The 22,089-nt window shown below is 40.8% G+C and overlaps 1 protein-coding gene across 3 annotated transcripts in view; it reads left to right on the top strand.

Moving 5' to 3' along the window:
- fgf11b (fibroblast growth factor 11b) overlaps window positions 1–21,773 on the top strand; it is a 36,093-nt gene extending 14,320 nt beyond the window's left edge. For all 3 annotated transcript variants that reach the window (XM_034606693.1, XM_034606692.1, XM_034606694.1), the window contains 4 exons: window positions 6,305–6,415; window positions 7,409–7,512; window positions 18,768–18,966; window positions 19,584–21,773. In XM_034606693.1, coding sequence (XP_034462584.1) covers window positions 6,305–6,415; window positions 7,409–7,512; window positions 18,768–18,966; window positions 19,584–19,720 — 551 coding nt within the window. In that variant the 3' untranslated portion in view covers window positions 19,721–21,773. The remainder of the gene's footprint in view (window positions 1–6,304; window positions 6,416–7,408; window positions 7,513–18,767; window positions 18,967–19,583) is intronic.
- Window positions 21,774–22,089: the final 316 nt, after the last annotated feature.

The raw sequence follows: 22,089 nt of genomic DNA, 5'->3' as shown, positions 1-22,089 counted from the left end.
TGAAATGTGATAATAGGCCTCAGCTAGACACACATGCTTTTTTGTAATGGGTCACAAGCTAAAAAAAGATTGAGCCGCTGATTTAATCTGTATCAAAGCATTTAATTTTCTAAGCTTATTATGTTTTTTTTTTGTTTTTTTGTGAAACGTTAATCTGAAAAGTAACTACAGCTGTCAGATAAATGCAGTACAATATTTCCTTCTGGTGTTGTGCATTAGAAGAACAAATGAAATGTTAATACTCAACTGTAGTACACAACTTAAGTAGAAGTACTCAGGTACTTTCAACCAGTGAATTTATGCTCCACTTCAAACAATGCATTTATACATTATTTAAACCGATGATTGCTTTTGGCCCCCTGCGAGATACTGTTTGAATACAAGCACGCCTTAACATAACCAAATCTGCAAACATGACCTTTGAGTCTGGAGAGTTTTTCTTTTTCTGTTTACCCCTGTGGAGCAGTCGAGGCTACATGCGCACTCGGTGCAGCCTCATGATACAAACACAGGCTCTCTGCTCGTGAACAACTCTGTGTGCTTTGCTAATCCAACCAGAGGTAGACTGCTGTCACAGTGTGTCAGTATCTGTCAGTGTACTTCTCCAGGGCTTATGAAGGACAGGGGGGGGGGGGGAAAGTTGGCATGCTTTGTAATGCATGCTCACTCTTATGAAGCACGGACACACGCAGATAAGTTTAAAAGGGGCCACTGGCACTGCAGCACTTTTAGGCATGAAATTTAGTTAAGTGTTGTTAGTGTTACTAGTGTTGTTTAGAATTATTAATGCATCCATACTAATGTACATTCTAAACCTGTCTCTTTGGAATGGGCTGTTTGCTTGGCCTGTGGTGATGTTGGTTGAAGATTTCTTAATGAAATTGTAAAAGTGACCTATTATCAATCACATTTTTTGCATGTACGATATATGTACGTCTGAATGATTTATTTAACAGGTGTTATTTTTCATACATTGTATGTCGGCTATTTCAGAGGTCTGTTAAGCAACCGACACAATCTTCGGATCAAAGTTCACAACTCGTCAAAATAAAAAGTATATAAAGTATAAAGCATTGCTGCGACAAAATGAACATTATTGACTTTGTAGACAAATTACCAAAGAAGATATGATTCAATGAATGTTGTTGCCATGACAGCGATCAGCACCCTAAAATGAACGGTTCTCGAGATATGCTTTCCTTGGTAGACAGACTCTTCTAAAAGTCAAGGTTTTGTTGTAAGTTCCCCAACTTTATAATCCACATACTACCCAAGTATCTGGTATAAAACATTGTTATGACTCAATTGGTACATCTGTCCACCCATCTGCCCTAATCTCAAGAACGTGAAGCCTCAATAATGCCTGGATGTAATTTCTTACATTTTTTCAAGGTCACTGTGACCTTACAAAACATGGTTTTAGCCATCACTCAATCCCTCCTTTGCTTACTACGAAACCATCCACAATACCTTTTCTTAAATTCCTTTATCACATTTACATATATCTTGTTAGTCTAGACAGATGTAAACTGCAACTTGGCTCAGCAGAGTGCATTCTTACGCCAAGGCCCAACAGCCAAAAAAATCTGCCCCCTGTTCCAGATACACAGACAAATTTAATGAATTCTTCCCTGACCTCTACCACATCCTTCCCCTACGTTTTTCGGTAATCCGTTTTGTAGTTATTCCTTAATTTAGCTTGCAAGACACCAACAACAAAAAATTGAAGGGGTGAAAACCTCCTTAGCAAAGGTAATTAATGTGCCTTTTACATTTGTAAAGGGCAAAGGATATCCAGGTTTGCACAAATCTTCAGTGGTGGGTCTTGTTTGTAGGAGAGATGTATTCTCCAACTCCTTCAAAAGACTAATCTGACCTTGGTGTTTGGTGAGATGTGTACTGCATTTCACTTTGTATTTGATGATGAATAAATGAAGATGATGAAAGCTATATGTTACACAGGTGACAATGTAACATGCTTTATCAGAGCCCTGATGTATATATCCCAATACCTACATACTGCAACATTAACGACAAAGGCAGAGTGAAATGGTGTCTGGTGAGTCTCTCTCTCTGTGTGTGTGTGTGTGTGTGTGTGTGTGTGTGTGTGTGTGTGTGTGTGTGTGTGTGTGTGTGTGTGACTGCATTATGCAGACACGTGCTGTCAAAACAGTGAGAGGGGAGCAGTTGGCACAATACACATGGGGATGTAGTGCATCTCTGCTATTTGATGACACCGAGTTGAGTCAGTGTTATGATTATGCACAGTTTTGTTAATTTGCATGTTGTTAAAAGCCTTGATGCAGCACTGAACTATTAGAGGAAAAAAGAGGAGCCTCACAAGTTTATGGCCGACGCAAATACGGACAGAAAGGCATAAAATATCTTTTGGAATTTAAATATTTTAGTTTTACACGTCTTATTTACATAAGATCACAATTCTTCAAAGCTGCCAGAACCAACATCAAGAATAGCTTCTTGTTAAATCAGTCATACAGCCGATGATGTCATCATTTATCTCAGGAGAGTCAAAACTACATGTACATGTATTATTGGTTGTACAGGCAAATGCAGCTGCTGATCATATGGGTGCTAATAATAATTGTGTGAAAAATTATAATTATGTCAATATGTAGCCTATGAAATGTGTGAGGAATAAAGTAGGAAGGAGAAAGATAAGGTATGGCAAAGACAGAGAGAGAGAAAAAATAGAGTCAGAGCAGATTATGAAATCAAACTGCAATGCTGAAGATGTAGCAAGCTGAATGGCTGCAGTGTCACTGCCACATGCGATAGCTTTCTTAAACCCAAATGCTGTGACCTCTCAGAGTTTATGTTTGTGGGAAGACAAAGAATGTGACCACCTAACAGCCTTCCAAATGAATATGCTCAATATGCTCTTGCAAGATGTGGAAAGAGTCCGCCCATGTTCCCGATATGCCAAACAAAACTGGCACATCTCCAAGTTCAGCAAATTGTTTGATTATGGCATTTCTATATTATTATATCCATTTCTCTCCATTGTGACTGATGTTAGTGCGAGATGCGGACCTTCCCCCAAAACCAGAAGCCCAAGGTCACATCTTCAAACGTCCTGTTTTGTCAAACCAACTGTCTAAAACCCCAAAATCTTGAGTTTATGATAGGGCTGAGGTGACGCGTCGACATCATCGACATCATCGAAGTCATCGGTTATGTAAATACTTTGATTTGCACAACGTGCGTCGAAGCGTTATATCCGCTATTTTTTTTTTTTTTTTTAAAAAGGAAAAGGGGAAACTCAAACCAACAAAACCAAATCTTTTGATCTATAATTAAGCACTTTATTTTGAAGATACCTTTTCCAAAAGCTCTTTTATTTATTTATTTATTAATTAAATGTATTATTATTGAATTTACACAGTGTTTTGATATTCCTCTGGAAAGTTACTTGGATTTTACTTTGGTTTGCATTTATTTTGTTAATAAATGCTTCAGCTAAATGTAGATTGATATATTCCTTTTATTGGATTGAAACAAGCGTTTGCTTTTATTTTATTTTGGAGGCTGATTAGCACTTCAGACTGGGCGATTTTTTGTTGTGGAATAACGCCTATAAAACATACTTTGTTTTTAGTCAGATTTGTTTATATTTAAGAGAAGATGATTCAATTAATATAAATTACACGACACAAGTTTTTTAATTTTATTTTTTAATAATATATATTAAATATATTAATACATTAATCGAGTAATAAATAATGTATTGTTAGATTAATCGAAAAAAGAATCGCTAGATTAATTGATAAAAAAAGAAATGCTAGGTGCAAATATAAAACTTTACTTTTAGAAGATTCTAATCAGGAAAATGTGACACTTTGGTTTAAAAAACTATTGTGAAAATAGTTGCTGATTAATTTTCTGTTGACTAATTGTTGCAATCAACAATCAACCAATGTTCATGGCAAAACTAAAGTGTAGTCCAGACTAGCAGAATAATATACACACACAGACTTTTATAGTGTGACAATTTAAAAACATGAGTTTGTGCCTAATTAGTTCAAATGTGAATATTTGTATGATAATAAGGTGCCAAAAGTCCACAGAAGAAAGGTCTTGTTATCTCTGATGCAGTTGCAGTAAAACTCGACTGTTATGGTTTTTGCTCGGAGCACACTTTCATTATTTGGGACCAGAATTTATCGTGCGTTGGGATGGTGGGATGAGCCGTTTGAAGTCGGAGCCGGATCCGCTAAGTGAAACATTAGTTTTACTGTCCCTGACACAGAGCAAGGGAGTTTTGATTGCAGCCATATTGCAAAAGCTGTCTATTGAATTTCTGCCCGAATGTTTTTTTTTTCCCGAGCACGTACAACCGTCGCTCTTAATGAAATGACAGTGTCATCTCAGTCACTGTTTCGTCGCTGTCCCCCTGCTCACCCATTCCCCCTTTCTTTCCCTCTCCCTCGCTCTCTCTCATCCCTCTCTTTCGCATCTGTGGGGACAAGTAATGAACGGCTTTCCCGCTCTGATTGGATGATGTATGATGTTATTAGGTGGGATGAAAGCGTGCATAACTCAAAGGATATGAAATGGGAAACGGGAGAAAAGAAGAGGAGGAAGAAGTTGCAAGAGCAAGAGATACTGAAATGTTTTGACAAGCAGCTTTGAAAGAGAGAGGGTGGGTGAGTGCTGCAGATGTATATGCATGGAACAATGGGAGTAGGTCACACTTCCACTGATGTTTCAACCCTGGCACACTTCCTGTGGGAAATTGTCCTACAGATCTTGTTCCTGCATCCTCTGCCACTCTCTTGCTCCCCGTGCTAGTCCGGAGACGACAGGTAGATTGCGCAGTGCCCTCAGTCCCTCCCTGGAGGGCGTGCGCGAGGGCATGGGTGGAGTTGAGCGGAGGGGGAACTCCCCGATGGCCCCGCGCTCCTCCGGGAGGCCCGCTTTATAAACCGCTCCTCCACCCATGTCTCATCGCTCTCATTAATGCTGCATTGAAGGAGACTGGTCACTTCGCTGGGCCTGACCAGACTAAGTGGGGCACTGGCGATGCCTGAGAGCTTCTGCATGCGAGGATTCTGTCTGTTTCTTAAATGAACGCAAAGTAGGCTGCAGGGACTCCACTCATGAAACATTCAACCGTTCTCTTCACCTTCCATCCCCTCTCTTCCACCACCACACAGGCCCCTTGATTATGTATATTTTATTTAGCGGGAGACGGAGTTGCTCTTTCACTTGACTTCACCCTCTGATGGCCCCATCGCTCACTAAAAATACTGGTAACAAGACTGTGGACAGATGTGTTTGCTTAAGTTATACATGCTCTTTATTCACCACTTTGCTGAATTGCTGACTGCTACAGCATTTCAGATGCACTGTACGCTATATAGTCACAGTGTTATATGAATTAGCCCAACGATGGGCAATTCACTTATTAACTAGGAAATTGTTATTGAATAATGAAAGCCTGAACCCACATTTTAGTGATAAATATCTTTATATTTTCTCTCCGCTTGCCATTCTCTCATTCTCACAACAAATACACAACATAAATGGATGTGTTCAGTTTTTTCTGCAGAATCATGAAGTGTGTATAAGAAGGGATAAGTGTTCCTCTATTATGGTATTGATGTCAGGGATCAATCATCACCTGTTTTGCCAGGCATCATTCTCCTTTGAGCCATTAGACCTACATCCAATAGGCTTTTCTCGTGACTTTAAAGTGTGCAAGGGCATTTCTGCTTTTGTTGTTTATATGGTTGAAATAAAAGAGCAGAAGAGTGTGAGTTAAAAAAGCCTTATATGTAATGTATCTCGACCTGTTTAAAGGGATAGTTCACCCAGAGACAAAAATTCCCTCATTATCTACTCACCCCTATGCCGATGGAGGGGTGGGTGAAGTGTTTGAGTCCACAAAACACTTTTGGAGTCTCAGGTTCAAATTCTAATTTTTCCAGTAAGTTTGGCTTTAGTTGGTCATTTGATGCTATAAAAAACAAGGTGAAATATCATGATCCACTGACTCGCTGAGCATGTGTATCGGTTCCACTGCATGATCACTACTGCAAAGACTCTGGCTCCAAATTATGTCAAAAGCACAAACCACCCCTATTCAGTATATTTTGCCTTCATCTTTGGACAACGAGAGGAGTTGCAGACGTGTCCTCCATCTTAATATACAGTCTATGCTCTAAACTCAGATATGTTTGACTAACCCATTATTTTTCCAGGTTCTGTGAACGTAATTTCTGCTCTCGACATCTCACCGCAAAACCTGTCAAGTACAATGTTGTTCTCCTGTGCTCCCTTGCAGAGCCGCAGCTGAAAGGCATTGTTACCCGGCTATACAGCCAACACGGATACTACCTGCAGATGCAGCCTGACGGCACCATGGACAGCACAAGGGATGAAAGCAGCTCATTTTGTGAGTGTGTGTTTCTGTCTGTAGGCTCCATGTCTTTGCTTGTGGTCGTTTTCTGACATTTTAATCAAATTATTCACAGTCTAGTCTCTATAGCAGCAGTTAGAGGAACTAAGCAGGGGAACACTCAGTTTTCTGCTTGAGTTTGGAGCAGCTGATACCCTCACTGGGAGCACAAATTCCAGCTTTGGCAAAGTGCTGGCCTGTATTCAGTGGGCTAAACAGACGCACTGTACTATATCCCTGCAGCTGAAATTAGGGTTTTGTCAGCTCATCTGTCAAATTTGCTCCAATTTGTAATGTTATTTTTGTCGTTTAATGGGAAGGACCATCACGTCAAACTGCCCGAAAAACTGCTAATTTAACGTGTCCTTGCTCACACTCAGAAATGGTTGGTTCTCCTCCCTAAGATCCATCTAAACTGTAACTGAATCTACAACTTTGAGTTTAAAGTGCTTCTGAGTAGCTGAGATGAATGTTCACCGTGACCTTTAGCTGTCTAAATTTGGTTTTCAGACCAGAAAATAGTGTTCTTTTCCTAGTATCATTTCTTTGTGTTTCCTATTTGACCTTCCACACTCAGACGTAAGCCCTTTTTCAAACTGTAGTTAAAAGAATTTACATTTTTTTATCCATTCTAACCTACATTATCCTTCACCTGCCCACTTTCAACTGTCTTTGCTCTAGGCTCTATTTGGTGTGGCAGAGCATCTCCATTATTACCCAGGTTTAGAGGCAGTGTAAAGCACAGTGAAGGTGACATGGTGTTGTGTTTACACAAACATAAACTCTGAGAGGTCACAGCGTTTGGCTTTAAGAGAGCTATAGCATGCGGCAGGGATGCTGCAGCCGTTCAGCCTGCTACAGCTTCAGTATTGCAATTTGATTTCACAATCTTCTCTTGACTCTCTATTTTTTCTCTCCGTCCCGCTCTCTCTCTCTCTCTCTCTTTGCTGTACTCTATCTCTCTCCTTCCTACTTTATTCCCCAATTTAGCACAGTTCAACTTGATTCCAGTGGGACTGCGGATCGTGGCGATCCAGGGGGCAAAGACAGGGCTGTACCTCGCCATGAATAGTGAAGGATACCTCTACACCTCGGTATGTGTGTGTATAAACAAGAAGCTAATTGTCATTTCATCAACCACCATGATACCAGATCAAAAACATAAATATGGTTGCTCTCATAACTAAGCATGCAGGTTGTGACAGAAGCCTTCTGTTTACGCACTATTGAGAAGCTGTTAACTGTCCACATCACTGACAATGAAATGTACAGAGAATATACGAAGGAGACATTTTTCATCTTCATTTCAAGGGTATAGTAGTGCTCCTCATATTTATGGGTGATATTGAGTACAGTGTACGGACTAAGTGTCATACTGCTATAACTGCCATAACTTGAGTATTTAACCTGTATAAAATAACCTACACAGTTTGTATTATGTGTAAATACAGTATGTGGTGTACATATATCTGAAACTAACAATCTAGAAGGGAAAATAAAGAAGGTAAGAGTAATACTGCACACTGTCATTACATTAATGTTGGTTTTAATATCAAATTTATTAACAAATTTGTAAATAGATCCACATTTATGTGTTAAACATGGCTCAAGACGCCACCTAAGGTTTTATATTGTCTTGGACCCTGAGGGCCAATGCTTACCAAGATAGAGATGAGGTGTAAAAGATAGACAACGTTATAGACTACCTGCATGACTTTTCCAGTTAGTATAGGAGAGACAAGCAGGGAGGAATAGAGACAGCAGGGGTTTCAAACATTAATATGTCTGCGGCAGTTCTGAGGTCGCTGACTGCAGGAAGGGTTGACTGTTTGGGATCAGGACAGATCGGAAATAGTTGTCCTGCAAAAATATGTGTTGCTTAAATGCCCTGAAGATGTATTTTTTGGATCGTGTTCTGAATGTGTTGGGAACCTTTTCCTCTTAACTATTCTTACATATAACTTCTGCCCAACAATCAAGATTTAGCATAATCTGGATTAATTATTAATAATATTAATTAATTTGTTGAAGACAATTTTAACAGTGGCAGTTATGCACATTATGGTGTTTTTATCTTGTGTTTTATGGTTTAGGTTTGTATATTTAAAGTTTTTACAGCCCTGTAAATTTATTTCACTTTCATTAACCTTTAATGCATATGCTAAATACTTAGCTGGGAGGTGCTTTTAGGCAAAACAAGACTAGATGATAGAAAGCATGTTGACATAATGACTGTGTCTGGTCAGGTTGTAGTTCTGCAGTTATTCATTAATTAGTGCGTTAGATTATGTGTCTCTGATGTTGCAGGCAAATAGAGAAGCAATCAGTTGCAGATAAAAACTGTTCCGATTGATTTATTAGATCAACATATATTAGTCTCAGGTGACTTTTTGGTCGATTAGATAATATTACAAAGGTAGAAAACACAGCTGAAGCAGTAGCAGGAGGGTGAAAAGAGAGATGGAGAACCTCTTTGAAGTGTAATACCCATGGCACAGTGTTAGTATCACAACTTGTTTTTTTCTCATATATTTAATTCTGCAAAGCACTTCATTAGCTCCTATGCATAATTTCAATTATGCCAAATAAAGTGTCAGAGGGGTATTAGTAAGTAGCCATAAGGGCTTCACTCAGTTAAGTTGCAAATTAGATGAAATCTACAACTTAAACAGGGAGATAGGCTGCCTTATTAGCAGCAGGAATTCTCTTCAATAACCATTAGCTCCTGGACACATGGTAGTTCTAGTGTGCAGTCTAATCAGCACCATGGACAGAGCATGTGGCAGTTTGAGGGGGACAAGCCTGATCAGCACCTTGGACAGTGCTTTTTAACATTTCTTTAGCACGCTCATGTTGCCGGTATTATAATTACTAGTTCAGTGTCCGTTCTAAACCTGCCGGTTTGGAATGGACTGTTTTCTTGTCCTGGGTTAACGCTCAGGAGCTACTTCAGAATTATTCCTCGTCATTAGTGAGTCCTCCTCAAACAGTTCTACAATATACTGTCACTTTTGATTGTTTGTGTGCTGGACGTTGTGTGCAGAGCTTTTTATAAACAGTCTATAGTGCAGAGTGAAGTTAGAAAATGTTGTGTTCATCCTACCTGGTTTATCCACCATGAAGATATACATACATTGTACATTAGCTATTTCAGAGGTCTGTTAAGGAATTAACACAGTCTTCAGAGTAAAGTTCACAGCTTTTCAAAATAAAAGCTCTGCAATTCAGCCCAATACAAAGTATTGCCAAAAAAAACTGAATGATGTCCTTTTACTTTGAAGACACATTGCTAAAATGGAATTTATTTGCCACGACCCACGCCACCCGTGAATGTCTGTATAAGTCTGCTTTGTTGAAATAAAAAACAAATCAAATCGTAAAAAAACATCTTGCACCGATTTAGACCCGCGGTTTGGTTGAGGGTCGTAGAAGAAGATTCAACTCGGTCCACAGACTGAAGACACACTGCCCCGCCCCCAGACCTTTATTTTACATTTTTATTAATATTGTGTGTCCAAATCGCACCAAACTTTGCATAGGATGAAAGGTTCTCGAGATATGCGTTCCAGATACAGACAGATGTTTGTGGAATTTGTAGAGCTGTGTATATTTGTTTTTCCTTTTTAAACCAAGAACCAAACTTCAAGGTTGATCAGTTCAATCAGCAGCCTTTACAGAGTTAGTGTCATCGTCTCAAACCATGTAGTCTGATCACATCACACTGTTTACACGTTATCAGAAACAAATCACCAAACCATGGCTACATGACATGGTGAATAATACGTGGTTATTACAGGGACATTTTACTATTCTTATCTTACTGTTATCTTTCCAGTTCTGTAAAAGATAACAGCACAAGAGTAATAAAGTTAGACATGTGTTCTATAAATAACAGCATATCCTTATACCTCTAAAACACACCTGTAAGTTGGATGAAGTGTATTTGAAAGTTTTCATAAATGAAAATAAAATATCAAAGAGGATGTCACTATTGCACAGTTTACTGCACACATATGTAAAAATGAATGTCAGTGCTGTGAGATAAATATGATTTAAATAAGTCTCTTCTGTGGATATTTGTGTGTCGCTTTCAGCAGAACGTATGGAAAATTGTATGCAAAAGCGGCAAAAGCAGGTGTGGTTTTATGCATATGAGATATAAAAGGAGCGAGCGCTGTCTGTACATGTGAGTTAAATCTTGATTTATGGCAAATACACCATCTGCTATTATCTTCTGAGCCCTTGATTAGCATGCATTAGACTCCGGTGCCTCGCCTCTGTGAACAGCAAGGAAAAGGGATTTCCTCAGCAGCAGTCAATAGCTGCACTGAATCCCATGCTGACCTCTTTCACAGAGTTTCCTCTCCATGACACACACACATTTACAGGAAGGATTTGTAATAGGTCCTGTATAACAGCTGCCTTCTTGTACAATATTATGGATGTTTGGTTTTATGGCCTTGTGTTATTCTCTATAGTGTGTGTGATGTACTAATTTGCTGGAGTACGAGGGAGTGCAAATGGCGTGATATGGTCCTTTATCCATATGTCTGCGCTGTAAGGGCATGTTCATATTCGCAGTTACATTTAAAGGCAAGCCAAGCGAGTGCATGTCAACGACTAGGGATGTTTTCACTTATGATAAATAAGCACATCACTGTCACTCTCAGAGAAACCGAAGTGACTGACAGAGAGACTCATTGCTTCCCTCCAGCCATTTCCTCATCTTCTGGCATCTACTGCCTCTGCTTCTGCTTACTGACGGTTATTATGTTGCTTTCTCATGAAAGCATGTTTTCTGTTGTTTTCATGGGATTGGGAGTGAAAGAGCAGGATGGATAAATAGAAGGTCATTGAGACACAGATTTGTGATTGTAATTATTATTCATTAATTGGAATGAAGAAAAGTCTAGATTGTTATAAATAATTTAAGAATTAAAATTGATCCAAAAAATTCTGTGTTTGACTTCATGACCGTTGAAAGGATGACAATTTGTGTTACGGTGGTTGATAACACAACTGTGAAAGCCGCAAGACGGACACAACCACAACGGAGGTGAACAACAGAACAGACAATGAAACGAGCAGGGTTCCTTTCTGTGGTTTGATGCTTATCTTTTTGAGGTGCTTCAAGCACCTGTACCGTGACACCTCAAATGTACAAGCATCTCATGTTAAATGGCGACTGGACTGGTTTTCACAAATGTTGGCTTGACTCAAACATCCGTAACTTGACCACATAACGTGACTCTGCTCATTTCATTGTCAACATCCGTTGTCACTTACTTCCTTTGTGGTTGTTTCTGTTTTTGCTATTTGTATTTTTCCATTAATGCGCTTGTGTGAGACGTCTCAGCCACTGTAATATTCCCTTCATTGTTAGTTCAATGAGATGAGCTGTTTTTGTTTGTTGAGTCTTTCGTGGTTACTGCTTGTTTATGTGTTGTGGACCCCTCTGAAGAACAGACACAAATATGCTGCTGCTAATGGGGATCCTAATAAAGAAAGAAAGAAAGCTGACACTTTTCTCTTGAATCCCTCTCCCCTGCCACCCACCCACCCACCCACCCACCCACACCCACACACACACACACACACACAGTGATGGGGTTGTTGGGCCCGGCTGTTGCAGAGGAAGTTCACTGCTGCCTCGTCTCAAACATAAATCTCACAAGCCTCACTACCTGTAGGTAACAACAGGAAATGGCTGATCCTGATACAAAAATAGAGCTTGGCTCATTCCTGCCCCCATTTTATAATCTATCTGCTCTGGAAAACTCCTCATAGAAACAGACACAGTGTGTGTGTGTGTGTGTGTGTGTGTGTGTGTGTGTGTGTGTGTGTGTGTGTGTGTGTGTGTGTGTGTGTGTGTGTGTGTGGAAGGAGACTGACATGACTATTGACAAGTTTCACATTTTTGTGCCAGTTTAAGTTTAGACATGAGCTTTTCTTATTTCAATCATTTTATACTCCAAATGTCTGTGACCATGATTAACGTTCAAAGCTGATCAAATCTAGTCCTTTCTTTATCTACTGTATTTTTTTTTTGCTCCCCTAAGAGCTGCTCTCCATTACCACAGCTGCCTCAACAGAGCGAGCACTACGCTGCATACCCAAGTGAAAATTAGAGTGTGTGACGTGAGAAAAAAATAATTTGGGTGCACCAGTGAGTGACTGTGCTCAGACAAACAGATTGTAAAGATACAAGTACACTAATGGATCTTTCTTATTAGCATAGAGCAGTGTAGAAAACATTCTGGTAGCAGCTTCTTATTTCTCAGTCGGTGATGTCCGTCACTTTCACTGGTTAAAATGATAAACGTTGCCGCCAGCAGATCAAATCACCTGTCACTAATTAATGTTCAAAGATTATTTGTGAGAGCAGACCCTCCGTTGTACTTACCACTGCGAGTGGAGTGCTTCTGTAGTGCCTGGCTGCAATGGTTGGATGATTAATTGATTTGTCGATCAACAGCAAAATAAAGACATCTTAAACAGTATCTAGTTCCAATTCGTCACTTGTGCGGATATACTACTATTCAGTGTCTTATGAGAAATTCAATAAAATATAATTGAATTTTAGTGTTTTTGACAAACACTAAAATCCAATACAGGCAATATGGTGACACCGTTTTACAGACAACTTTGATGGGTTTTTTGATTAATTTGACAAAATATGAATCAACCAAATAAAGAAATATGAATCCCTGTAAGTAATAACCATTACCCGTAGCCCAACTATAGTTCAAACAACTCGAGTCGAGTGAGATCTCTTAGCTAATGGTGTTGAATTACATTTTCCCTAACAAGTTTTCATTTATTTCAGATCTGTAATTTAAAATAATAAATAATAAAACAATAAAAGTGTATTAGTGCAGTGCCTGTTCTAAACCAGCCTGTTTAGAATAGAAAGTTCAAAATTCCCAAATTGGGGAATCCGTTGTTGCTGCCTTTGTGAACGAGCTCTTGTTGATCACAACGTCACTGACGTTGATGACTCCCAGCCACCGCTGCTACAGAGGGCTGCTCGCCAGTTTATTCAAAGTTTATTAAGATTGAATGTATCGCATTTGTGCAAATTGCACCAAATTTGACATTGAACTTCCTTGGGCCCTTAGTGGGAATGCAATAAGATGAACAGTTGTCAAGATTTGTGAACCACATACAGACAGACAAAGATTTGAGTAATTATTATTCGATGAACTTAAAAGTAAAACATGACGTCCAGGAGACAGGGAGCAAAGGCTCCAACATTCACAGTGAAATCTAGAACCACCTTTTTTTCCAATTGGACATAGGTTCACAATGTTTGTCACATGGCTGTCAACTCTGGAGTATATAGGAAAATTTACGGATTGAATAGTGATCTGTGTAGGCCTGTGACACTTGTGTGTGAGTGCGTGCGAGAATAGAGGGTATGAAAGGGATTGTCATCGAGGACCGAGGATTGCATTGAGATGCAGGACAACACCAGCGGCCAGATAACATCCCTTTTATCACCGGACGGCAGGAAACCTGGACATTAGGAAGAGTGGCTGAGAGAATGGACAGAGCAAGAAAAAAAGAGATGAGGTGCAGAAATGTTAAAGAATATAAAGAGACTTTTTGCTGGGCAGCCAATAAGGAGCACTTAGGAAAGGCAAAACCTATTCATTCTCACAGACTCGACATCTACCTCAAACCAGCTCTCTCCTTTAAAAAAATTGGGGATGCTTTAGAGTGTAGCTCTTGTGATATGCACAGATATAATGGTGGTGCTGATGATGACACATAATCAATCACTATTATTCGGTGTCCCAGAAAATTAAAAGCAGAGGCGGCGTGCAGCCGGTCACCTCTGCCACTGAGGGTCGAAGAGAGGGGACGTCAGCCACCACTCCTCTCTCAGCTGCTTTATATTGACAGGAGCCTTCAAGCTGTCAATCAACTCGGCAGGGGCAAGAGTCCCAGCACATTATCATCCACTCATGCTCTTGTCATGCGAGTATCATGCTTCCCCCGGGCTATCATAAAGCATCAGAGACATGCCATGCACATGTGGTGTTAGACAGTATTAACTGCCAGTCTCATCCTCCGTAAAGCCCTCTTAATAAGCACGTCTGTGCCCTATCAACTTACGTAACGTGGCGTGTCATTGTGCATCTACATCTGGCTCGTCAACATCAGCAACATGGTCGCCCTGCACTGGAAACACTCATGCACACAGATTATGTGCATGTGCATCAGAGGATTGCTGTGCATGGGCTTTACATTTCGGCGGCTCGCTGCAGCAGTAATGCAGTACAGTGGGAATATGGTGGGATTACTGCAGCTGGGCAGATTTCACATCTTCCCACAGATTACCCAAGGAGCTGATGGGACAGTCAATAGATGACACTGTGACCCCTGGTGTCCAAACAGGGGACTGCAAATAACTGCATGTCAGAAATGCTAAAAATATTTTTTTGTGAATTTCAGAAAGAGAGCTACATTTTCAGGGGCATTATTTCTGATTTCATGCTTGTGTACGCATGATGAAATGAAAGTAAACAAGATATTAAATTTTATTCATGGATTCTCGATCCTTTTAGTCACAACTATCATTCCTGTTCTTACATCCTAATTATATGCAGGGAGAGACATTAGTCAGATTTGGAGAAACTCTGCCCGGTGAGTGCTAGAGTGTGTGTTATCAGTACTTCACCGTCCTTATTTGGTATGGAGTGCAATCCCAGTATATGGTGGCATGGAGGAGCTTCCTGAAGCAGGTAGAAGAGATGTAATCAGGCACGAGGGTAGGGGAGGGAGGCGCTGTGTGTGTGGGCGGGGGGGAAGTTGGGATGGCGCTCTGCATCATAAAAAGGTTCTTCCCATCTTGAGGATTCTCGGCACGGATGCTACTTATTACCTTTCTCGTATGCTTTCATTTAAATTCACTTTTGGCTTGAGACCCATGGAAGGGAAGCTGCCCAGGTCTTTCAAAAAGTCATGGAGAAGGAGGTTTTTATTTAATTTCAAGTCTGAGCAACCGTCGTTTAGGTGGAGATGTGAAATCACTCTTAAAAATGTGCGACACTCAAACGCATCTCCAGCAATTATTCTACTTCACAGGTAAATGTGGTGGTTGGGGTGATGTCCTCAGTGCGAGCACGCTGGGTTGTCCCTGTGGTTCTGCAGGAGGTCTGGAGGTTACCTCAAGGTCAGGTCCAGAGATGGGGATTGTTAAAGCAATGTTTCCTATTAATCATCTAGACTATGATGGTCCGCCATATTCTAATTTGTCCCGCCGCCCATGCAGACAGGCAGACCTCATAGTTTCCGCGGTTGTGGCATGCAATGCAGTTCTATCTCTCACAATAGAACTTATCTTTCACTCTTTAGTCTGTGTACCTTAGTCAGTTGTTGCCATCGATTAAATTAATTCTTTGGGAAAGGCTGGTTAAATAATCATAGTTCTATCAAGTTAGGGGCAGGTCCATTGGCCATTGTGTTTAGTTACTACAAAAACTCTCTTTATTATAAGGACATTTATTTCATTGTCTAGCCTCAGTTAAATTTTTCTCTCCAGACCTTTTGAGACTGCTTGGATGAAATACAGAAGTTATGCATTCTATCATTAGGCTAATTCCAGGAGACTGATTATGAAGGGTAATTATAGGAGGACTTGGGAGAGGGGTTATCGCTGGTGTCATTTCAGAGGTTGAGCTGACGGGTATTTTACTGGATTGATGGTTACTCTTCCCAGAGGGACGCGAGTGTCAGATCATGGGGTGCCGGCAACTAAAGCCCTGGTCGTGGCCATGCAGTGTTTTTGTCCTGGGGGAGATGCAAAGAAGCAGGACTCTCCCTCTCTCCTCCTCACTAATCTCCTTATTACCCAGCAACCTCTCTGTCCTCTCCGAGTGATCTCCCGCTCTCCTTTCCTGTCCCTCCTACCTTTCTCCTTCTGTCTCCCACACTTCCCACCCCTCTTGCTCGCTGCCCTGATTAATAATGAATGAAGCGGATCATCTATCGATCCGTCCTCTTTGTGTTAGCACAGCAGAAGATATCAAACCTGTCAGAGGATCTTAAAATAGCTCTGTGATGTAGTGGCGATGAAAGAAAAGTTTGTCGCGTTAAGTAGGGGCTTGTTGTTTGTTTGTTTTTCAAGTTCTAAGAACGCAGTTACACAGGCATAAACTGTGGCGGAGCAGAGGGGAGGGAAGATGGGAGGGAGTAATTGTCGTTTCAGCTAAAGATGACGCCTCCCTGCGAAGGAGAAAGGTGATGATCTGCGATAAGTGTGAAACTAGAGGTCTCCTACACCCTCTCAATCTACCTTTGGCTCTTTATTAAAGCTCGTCTATGCCAAGTTTTGATCCTTTGGCCCTGTTCTGTCATCCCGAGTCTCGGAGAAATCCTCCACTCAGCCATTTCTGCCCTGCTGCTCCCACTTAATCAATCCGGCAGATTGGCTTTGCTCTCTGACAGGGGAAGGACCCTGCCGAGACCCTGATGGAGACTAAGAGAGATGTATATCTGTCGGTATTGGTTAATATCACCCGTTAACATTATGCAGGGTTCAGTAGTCCTTATGTTGAGGACAGAGAGGGAGGGGTCGTGCTGTGAGAACGTGATCAATTACAACTACTAGCTGAACTGCTGGATTTGATCCAAGTTGGGATAATTAGATTTTCTAATGTCTATTTTGATTTAGGCAGTCGTAGACGATTGACAGGAGGGGAGAGTAGTCTATATTAAAAGGGATCATTCTCTTTATTTCAGTGCATGGTTCTCGCCCTTTTTTACTCGTGACCCCTGAAAATAAAGTTATATGTAGTTAAAACCCCTAATCATTTTCCATCAACAGACATTTTTCCGATAAACCTTTTTACACCCTGATTAAGATCTTGTTTATTAACCAATACACTCGACTAGATACTGCAGTCCTCTTCTCAAGCTGAAACAGCTGACAATACAATAAATTGATCCATAAGAAATCTGTTAATTGAATATTTATTTATTTATTTATTCGTTGCAACTTCTTAAACTGCTCCAATGTAGGTCTAATATTGTTTTCTTATTCCTCTATATTATATAGCATTGTAATTCTCATGGTTCACACTGTGTGTCGGGCAAAACTAGCAAACTTGACTCATGTGGCCTTTGGGAAATCACGCTGGGCTTTTTCCACATTCGTAACATTTTAAAGATCAAAGAATTCATAGATTTATTTCCATACATGTTCAAGAAAGTGAAAAAATAATAATCCTGGACCCGTCCCCTGAAAATGTTTATTTAATAAAAGTTATTTCCTGACCTACACTTCAGTTTTTTGGAACTAGTGTTAGTGAAATCTTGTTTACAATCAAACAGACATAGTCTCCTTGGGGAGGTAATGACAACCAGAATAACTCATAATCAGCCGTACTTTTAATGTAGCTTTCGTCTGTGCACTAAAAGCAACTTCTTTTGTTTCAGGGTCAGGAGACCAATTTCAGATATTTATCTTGGAATATTTTCCATCTCATTGATCAATAGGATGGGATCGGGTGTTTGAGTTAGTGCCGCAAAACAACATGTTTATGAAGCGACTGGCATTACTTTTTTTAAGCATGACCATGATTGTTCCATAACCTTACTTTAACCACAATGATTGAGTTCCCTGACTTGGAATATAAGGACCAAAATATTTTCCTAAGCAGGGAATGCAGCTTGATTAGCAACGCTACACAATTAACCTACCAGTTTACCTATACGCAAAAACAATAAAAAAATGAAAATCTTAAAGTCAATACTGAGAAATGTAGTCTTACACATATGCATGTTGCACATAAAAGATTGTTCTTATATAGTTCATCTTCAGGGATTTCTTATTTTCTTTATTGTACGCAGGTCTATTTTCTGAACCTGCCACTGAAGCAGTAAACAGTTTGATGTCAGAATTAATCATTTGTATGTACAGTATGTAATGCACTGTATGTGTGTGGATTTTATTTATTAGCATGTTAGTGTATAGGTGTCATTATTTCAGTGCTTTCATCTCCCCTTCTCTTTTCCTTGGGGGATGTGTTATGTTTAGCAGAGATGTTAATTCTGTTGTTCATCATATTGTATGCTCTGTCTTGTTGTTCCCCAAGGACCAGGATGTTCATGCTTTTAAAGGCACACAAGTCCAGATATAATTATATCCATCCTTTCCCTCAGGAAAAAGTCACCTCATTAATGTATTTCACTGCCTGTGTCCATGTACTTGTTCTTCTTGTATGGACTGACAGGCACTGGAGTTCATGTTCAAAGAATCATAAAAAGGTTTTCCTGTGACATTTGAACATTATTCTTCGTTTGTTTGTAATACGAATGCACCTCTCCCCCCTCTGCTTTCCAGGAGCACTTCACTCCAGAGTGTAAGTTCAAGGAGAGCGTGTTTGAGAACTACTATGTTACATACTCCTCCATGCTGTACCGCCAGACCCAGTCTGGCCGCTCCTGGTATATCGGTATCAATCGTGACGGCCAGGTCATGAAAGGCAACCGGGTAAAGAAGAACAAAGGAGCTGCACACTTCCTGCCTAAAGTTATAGAGGGTTAGTGTCCTTTATGCCACTTGAGCACAATTTTAATCTGTTTCTCAGTTATTAAAGGAGACAGATTATACTAATTTTCAGGTTCATCATTTTAATTTTACTTTAAAAAGTTGACATGTTTTAATGTTCAGAAAATGCATCACTTTACTCATACTGTTCATTTCTGCAGCTCCTCTTTTCAGCCTTTGTCTGAAGAGCTTAATTTTAGTGCCTGTCTCTTTAATGCCCCCCCTCCCAATAAAGCCCAGTCTGCTTTGATTGGCTAATGGCCCCCTCTGTGGTAACTGGTCAACTCCTTCCTGCACGTGTGGAAAATGTTGGCCTCTGCTCTCGCTTTACCTGGCATTGTTATGCGGCGGGGCCAAAGTAGCCGCTAGGTGTGCATTATGCAAATGTAGGTCAACGTGATGCAACGTGACATCATGATGTGCAGGAAGTATCGGCTGCACTACAGATTTAGCAGAGTTTTCTGAGGGGTAGAGGATCACACAGACTTTGGGCTTTAAACTTTGCCGATCTCTTACACAAAAAACCCATAACACACTGAAAAAGCATAATACGTCTCCTTTAATCAACTCCTTGATTATTAACCAACAGCATCTGTCTTTGTCTCACAGTTGCGATGTATAAGGAGCCATCTCTACACGAGCTCGCCGCTGAACCGGTGAGCCCTCCTCGAAAGACGGTCAAGACGTCTGATTCGCCTTCTCTAAAGAATGGACGAAAAGAAGCCCCCAAGGCTGACGCCTCATAGCACAGGAGACTGAGGGTGGGACAGAGAGCAGTGACACTTGGAACACAGTCACTAAAATATGCTGAGGGTGGCTGAGGGAATGGCCACCACGTTCCTGAAGTGCACTACATGATGCTGAGGGACAAAAGGGTCAGCCGTCCATCAGCAGCCGCGAAGGCCTGAGAGAGGAGTCCCCCCCTCACCTGTCCCCACAGAAAGAAAAGTCCAGCGCCCCAGCCTGAACTACTACCACCTCCCCCTTCCACTGTTCTCTGCCCCCTATGACTTCTTAATGCACAGTCTCCTTCATTTCTCTGTCATACTCCAGCTTCTTTGTCCCGCTGACAATTTCATCTTTTCTCACACACACACACACGCCTACCCACCCGTCGGCTCTATTGTACTGTATATTCACCGCTCGCGCACTTCCAGCGCCGACTCTGCACCATAATCCTCACCCATGGGCCCCCTCTTGAGCCCTAAGTTGGTGACAGTGTGGCGCCGCCAGCTTTTCCACCCACCATCTGCCGACCAGCTAAGCTAATCACCAAGGTCAACTAAAACTCAGTGAGATTAAACAGCCCAGAGGGGGGAAAGATATGTGCAGGAAGCCTGGGTCCGGTCGGGTCAGCGGAGCAAGATGAGTGGATGAGAGATTGTGAACAGAAAATTTAGATTATGACATTCAAACTAATAGAGGTAATTTTTGTTTTGTTTTGGGGTTTGAACCTTTCAAACTATTTTTTGATTAATGTCAGCCAGATGGAAAAAGTCATGGATATGGTAACTGTAAAACACGATTAACATGATAAGAACAAAAACAACAAGACAACGGAACAGTGGTGATAAGGTTGGAAATTATGTTGTGAATATTTCATGAAGCTAACAAGAGAGGTGCTGCCTGCAAAATTACGAAATAAAATAAAATAACTATTCTTCCAGGAAAGATGAGCCATAAAATATATTTTAAATGTCTAGGTCTTCTTAATCCAGACTCACAGTAATAAGATCAAAAGGCCTGAGCAATATTTGTACCAACAAGGCAACAGATTATTCTACTAGGAAGGAAATAATAGTCAGTGTGTGAATGAGTGAGAGCCACTTATCAAGGCACCATCTCATCAAAGGCAACAAATGAGCAAGTGGGTCATGTTTTAAAACCCAGGGTGCTTCTGAACTCAGTCACCTGAAGAAGGAGCTGTAGTGTATACTTCACTCAGCATCTGCTGTCAGCATAAAGCCAGGTTTGAAGCCAAACATCAAAGCCAGAGGAGCCTCTGCGCTGGAGCACTTGTTATTCCGAGGATGTCTGGCAGCTTATCCACGCACTAGCTTTATCAATTCACCTTGGAAGAATCTCCCTCAAAAATGCAGTTGTCTGAGCGAATGTCTCTGTGTGATTGTGTTTCAACCCCCGCGTGTGGATGTCTTCTGTGGTGTGGACGCCCCTGTAAGATTCTGTGTGTGAATGAGCCCTAGCATTTAGAGGTTAGATACAGATGTCACCTCTGCCTTTTTGCTTCACAGACTGTATTTAAACATGGACTGAAGGGTTATCCCTTCCTGCCACAATCCTGAAACCAAAACATCATGTACCCAAGCACATTTGGAGCCAGAGACTGCACAGTAGCAATCAGATAAACGTTAGATAAACGTACTTGACCAGTGTTTCTCACAGAATTATTCAATCTATGACGGTAACAGGGGTCATGACAGGGGTCATGCACAGATGATACCAGGTGACAGGTACACGGACTAAAGACTGAAAGATAAGTCCTCACGTTTGAGAAAGAACTGCATTGCATGCCACGGCTGCAGCTGAAACTATGAGGTCTGACTGTCTGCGTGGACAGCAAAAACGTAATGAACCATAGCACGAGCACACTGTAGCTTGAGGTAGCACACAAGCAAAGGGTAGATCTCTTGTGTTATTATGAGAAGTGTAAAAAACGTTTTGGGTCAATATGAAACTGTGGCGAGGCAAATTAGGGAGTGGCGGGCCTCGACAGTCTGAATAATTAATGGGAAAAACTGTTGACCAATGGGGAGTGAGTCTAAGCTGTCAATAATGACATTTTCATTAAATAACTAATTAAAAAATTGGAAAGAAATCTGGGTGAAAAGACCGACCTAAATTGACAGAAACCATCTTTAAGAAAAATGTATTTAATGTGTAATTTGACTTTTTATTTTGGTACATGTCCCATCCACTAATATGGAGGGTGTGGGGTTTATGACCTATACTGCAGCCAGCCACCAGGGTCATGTAGTCCATCTTTCTGTATATGGTTTTGCGTCAGGACCCAACACTGTCGTTGACATGTGTCTGTGAGTGGGATATACATGGGGGGGGAACATCCATTTTATCTCATGGGGATGAACCAACAGGA

This window comes from Hippoglossus hippoglossus, chromosome 14, assembly GCF_009819705.1.
Source record: "Hippoglossus hippoglossus isolate fHipHip1 chromosome 14, fHipHip1.pri, whole genome shotgun sequence".
NCBI lineage: Eukaryota > Metazoa > Chordata > Actinopteri > Pleuronectiformes > Pleuronectidae > Hippoglossus > Hippoglossus hippoglossus.
This window is presented reverse-complemented; position numbering and strand designations above follow the sequence as displayed.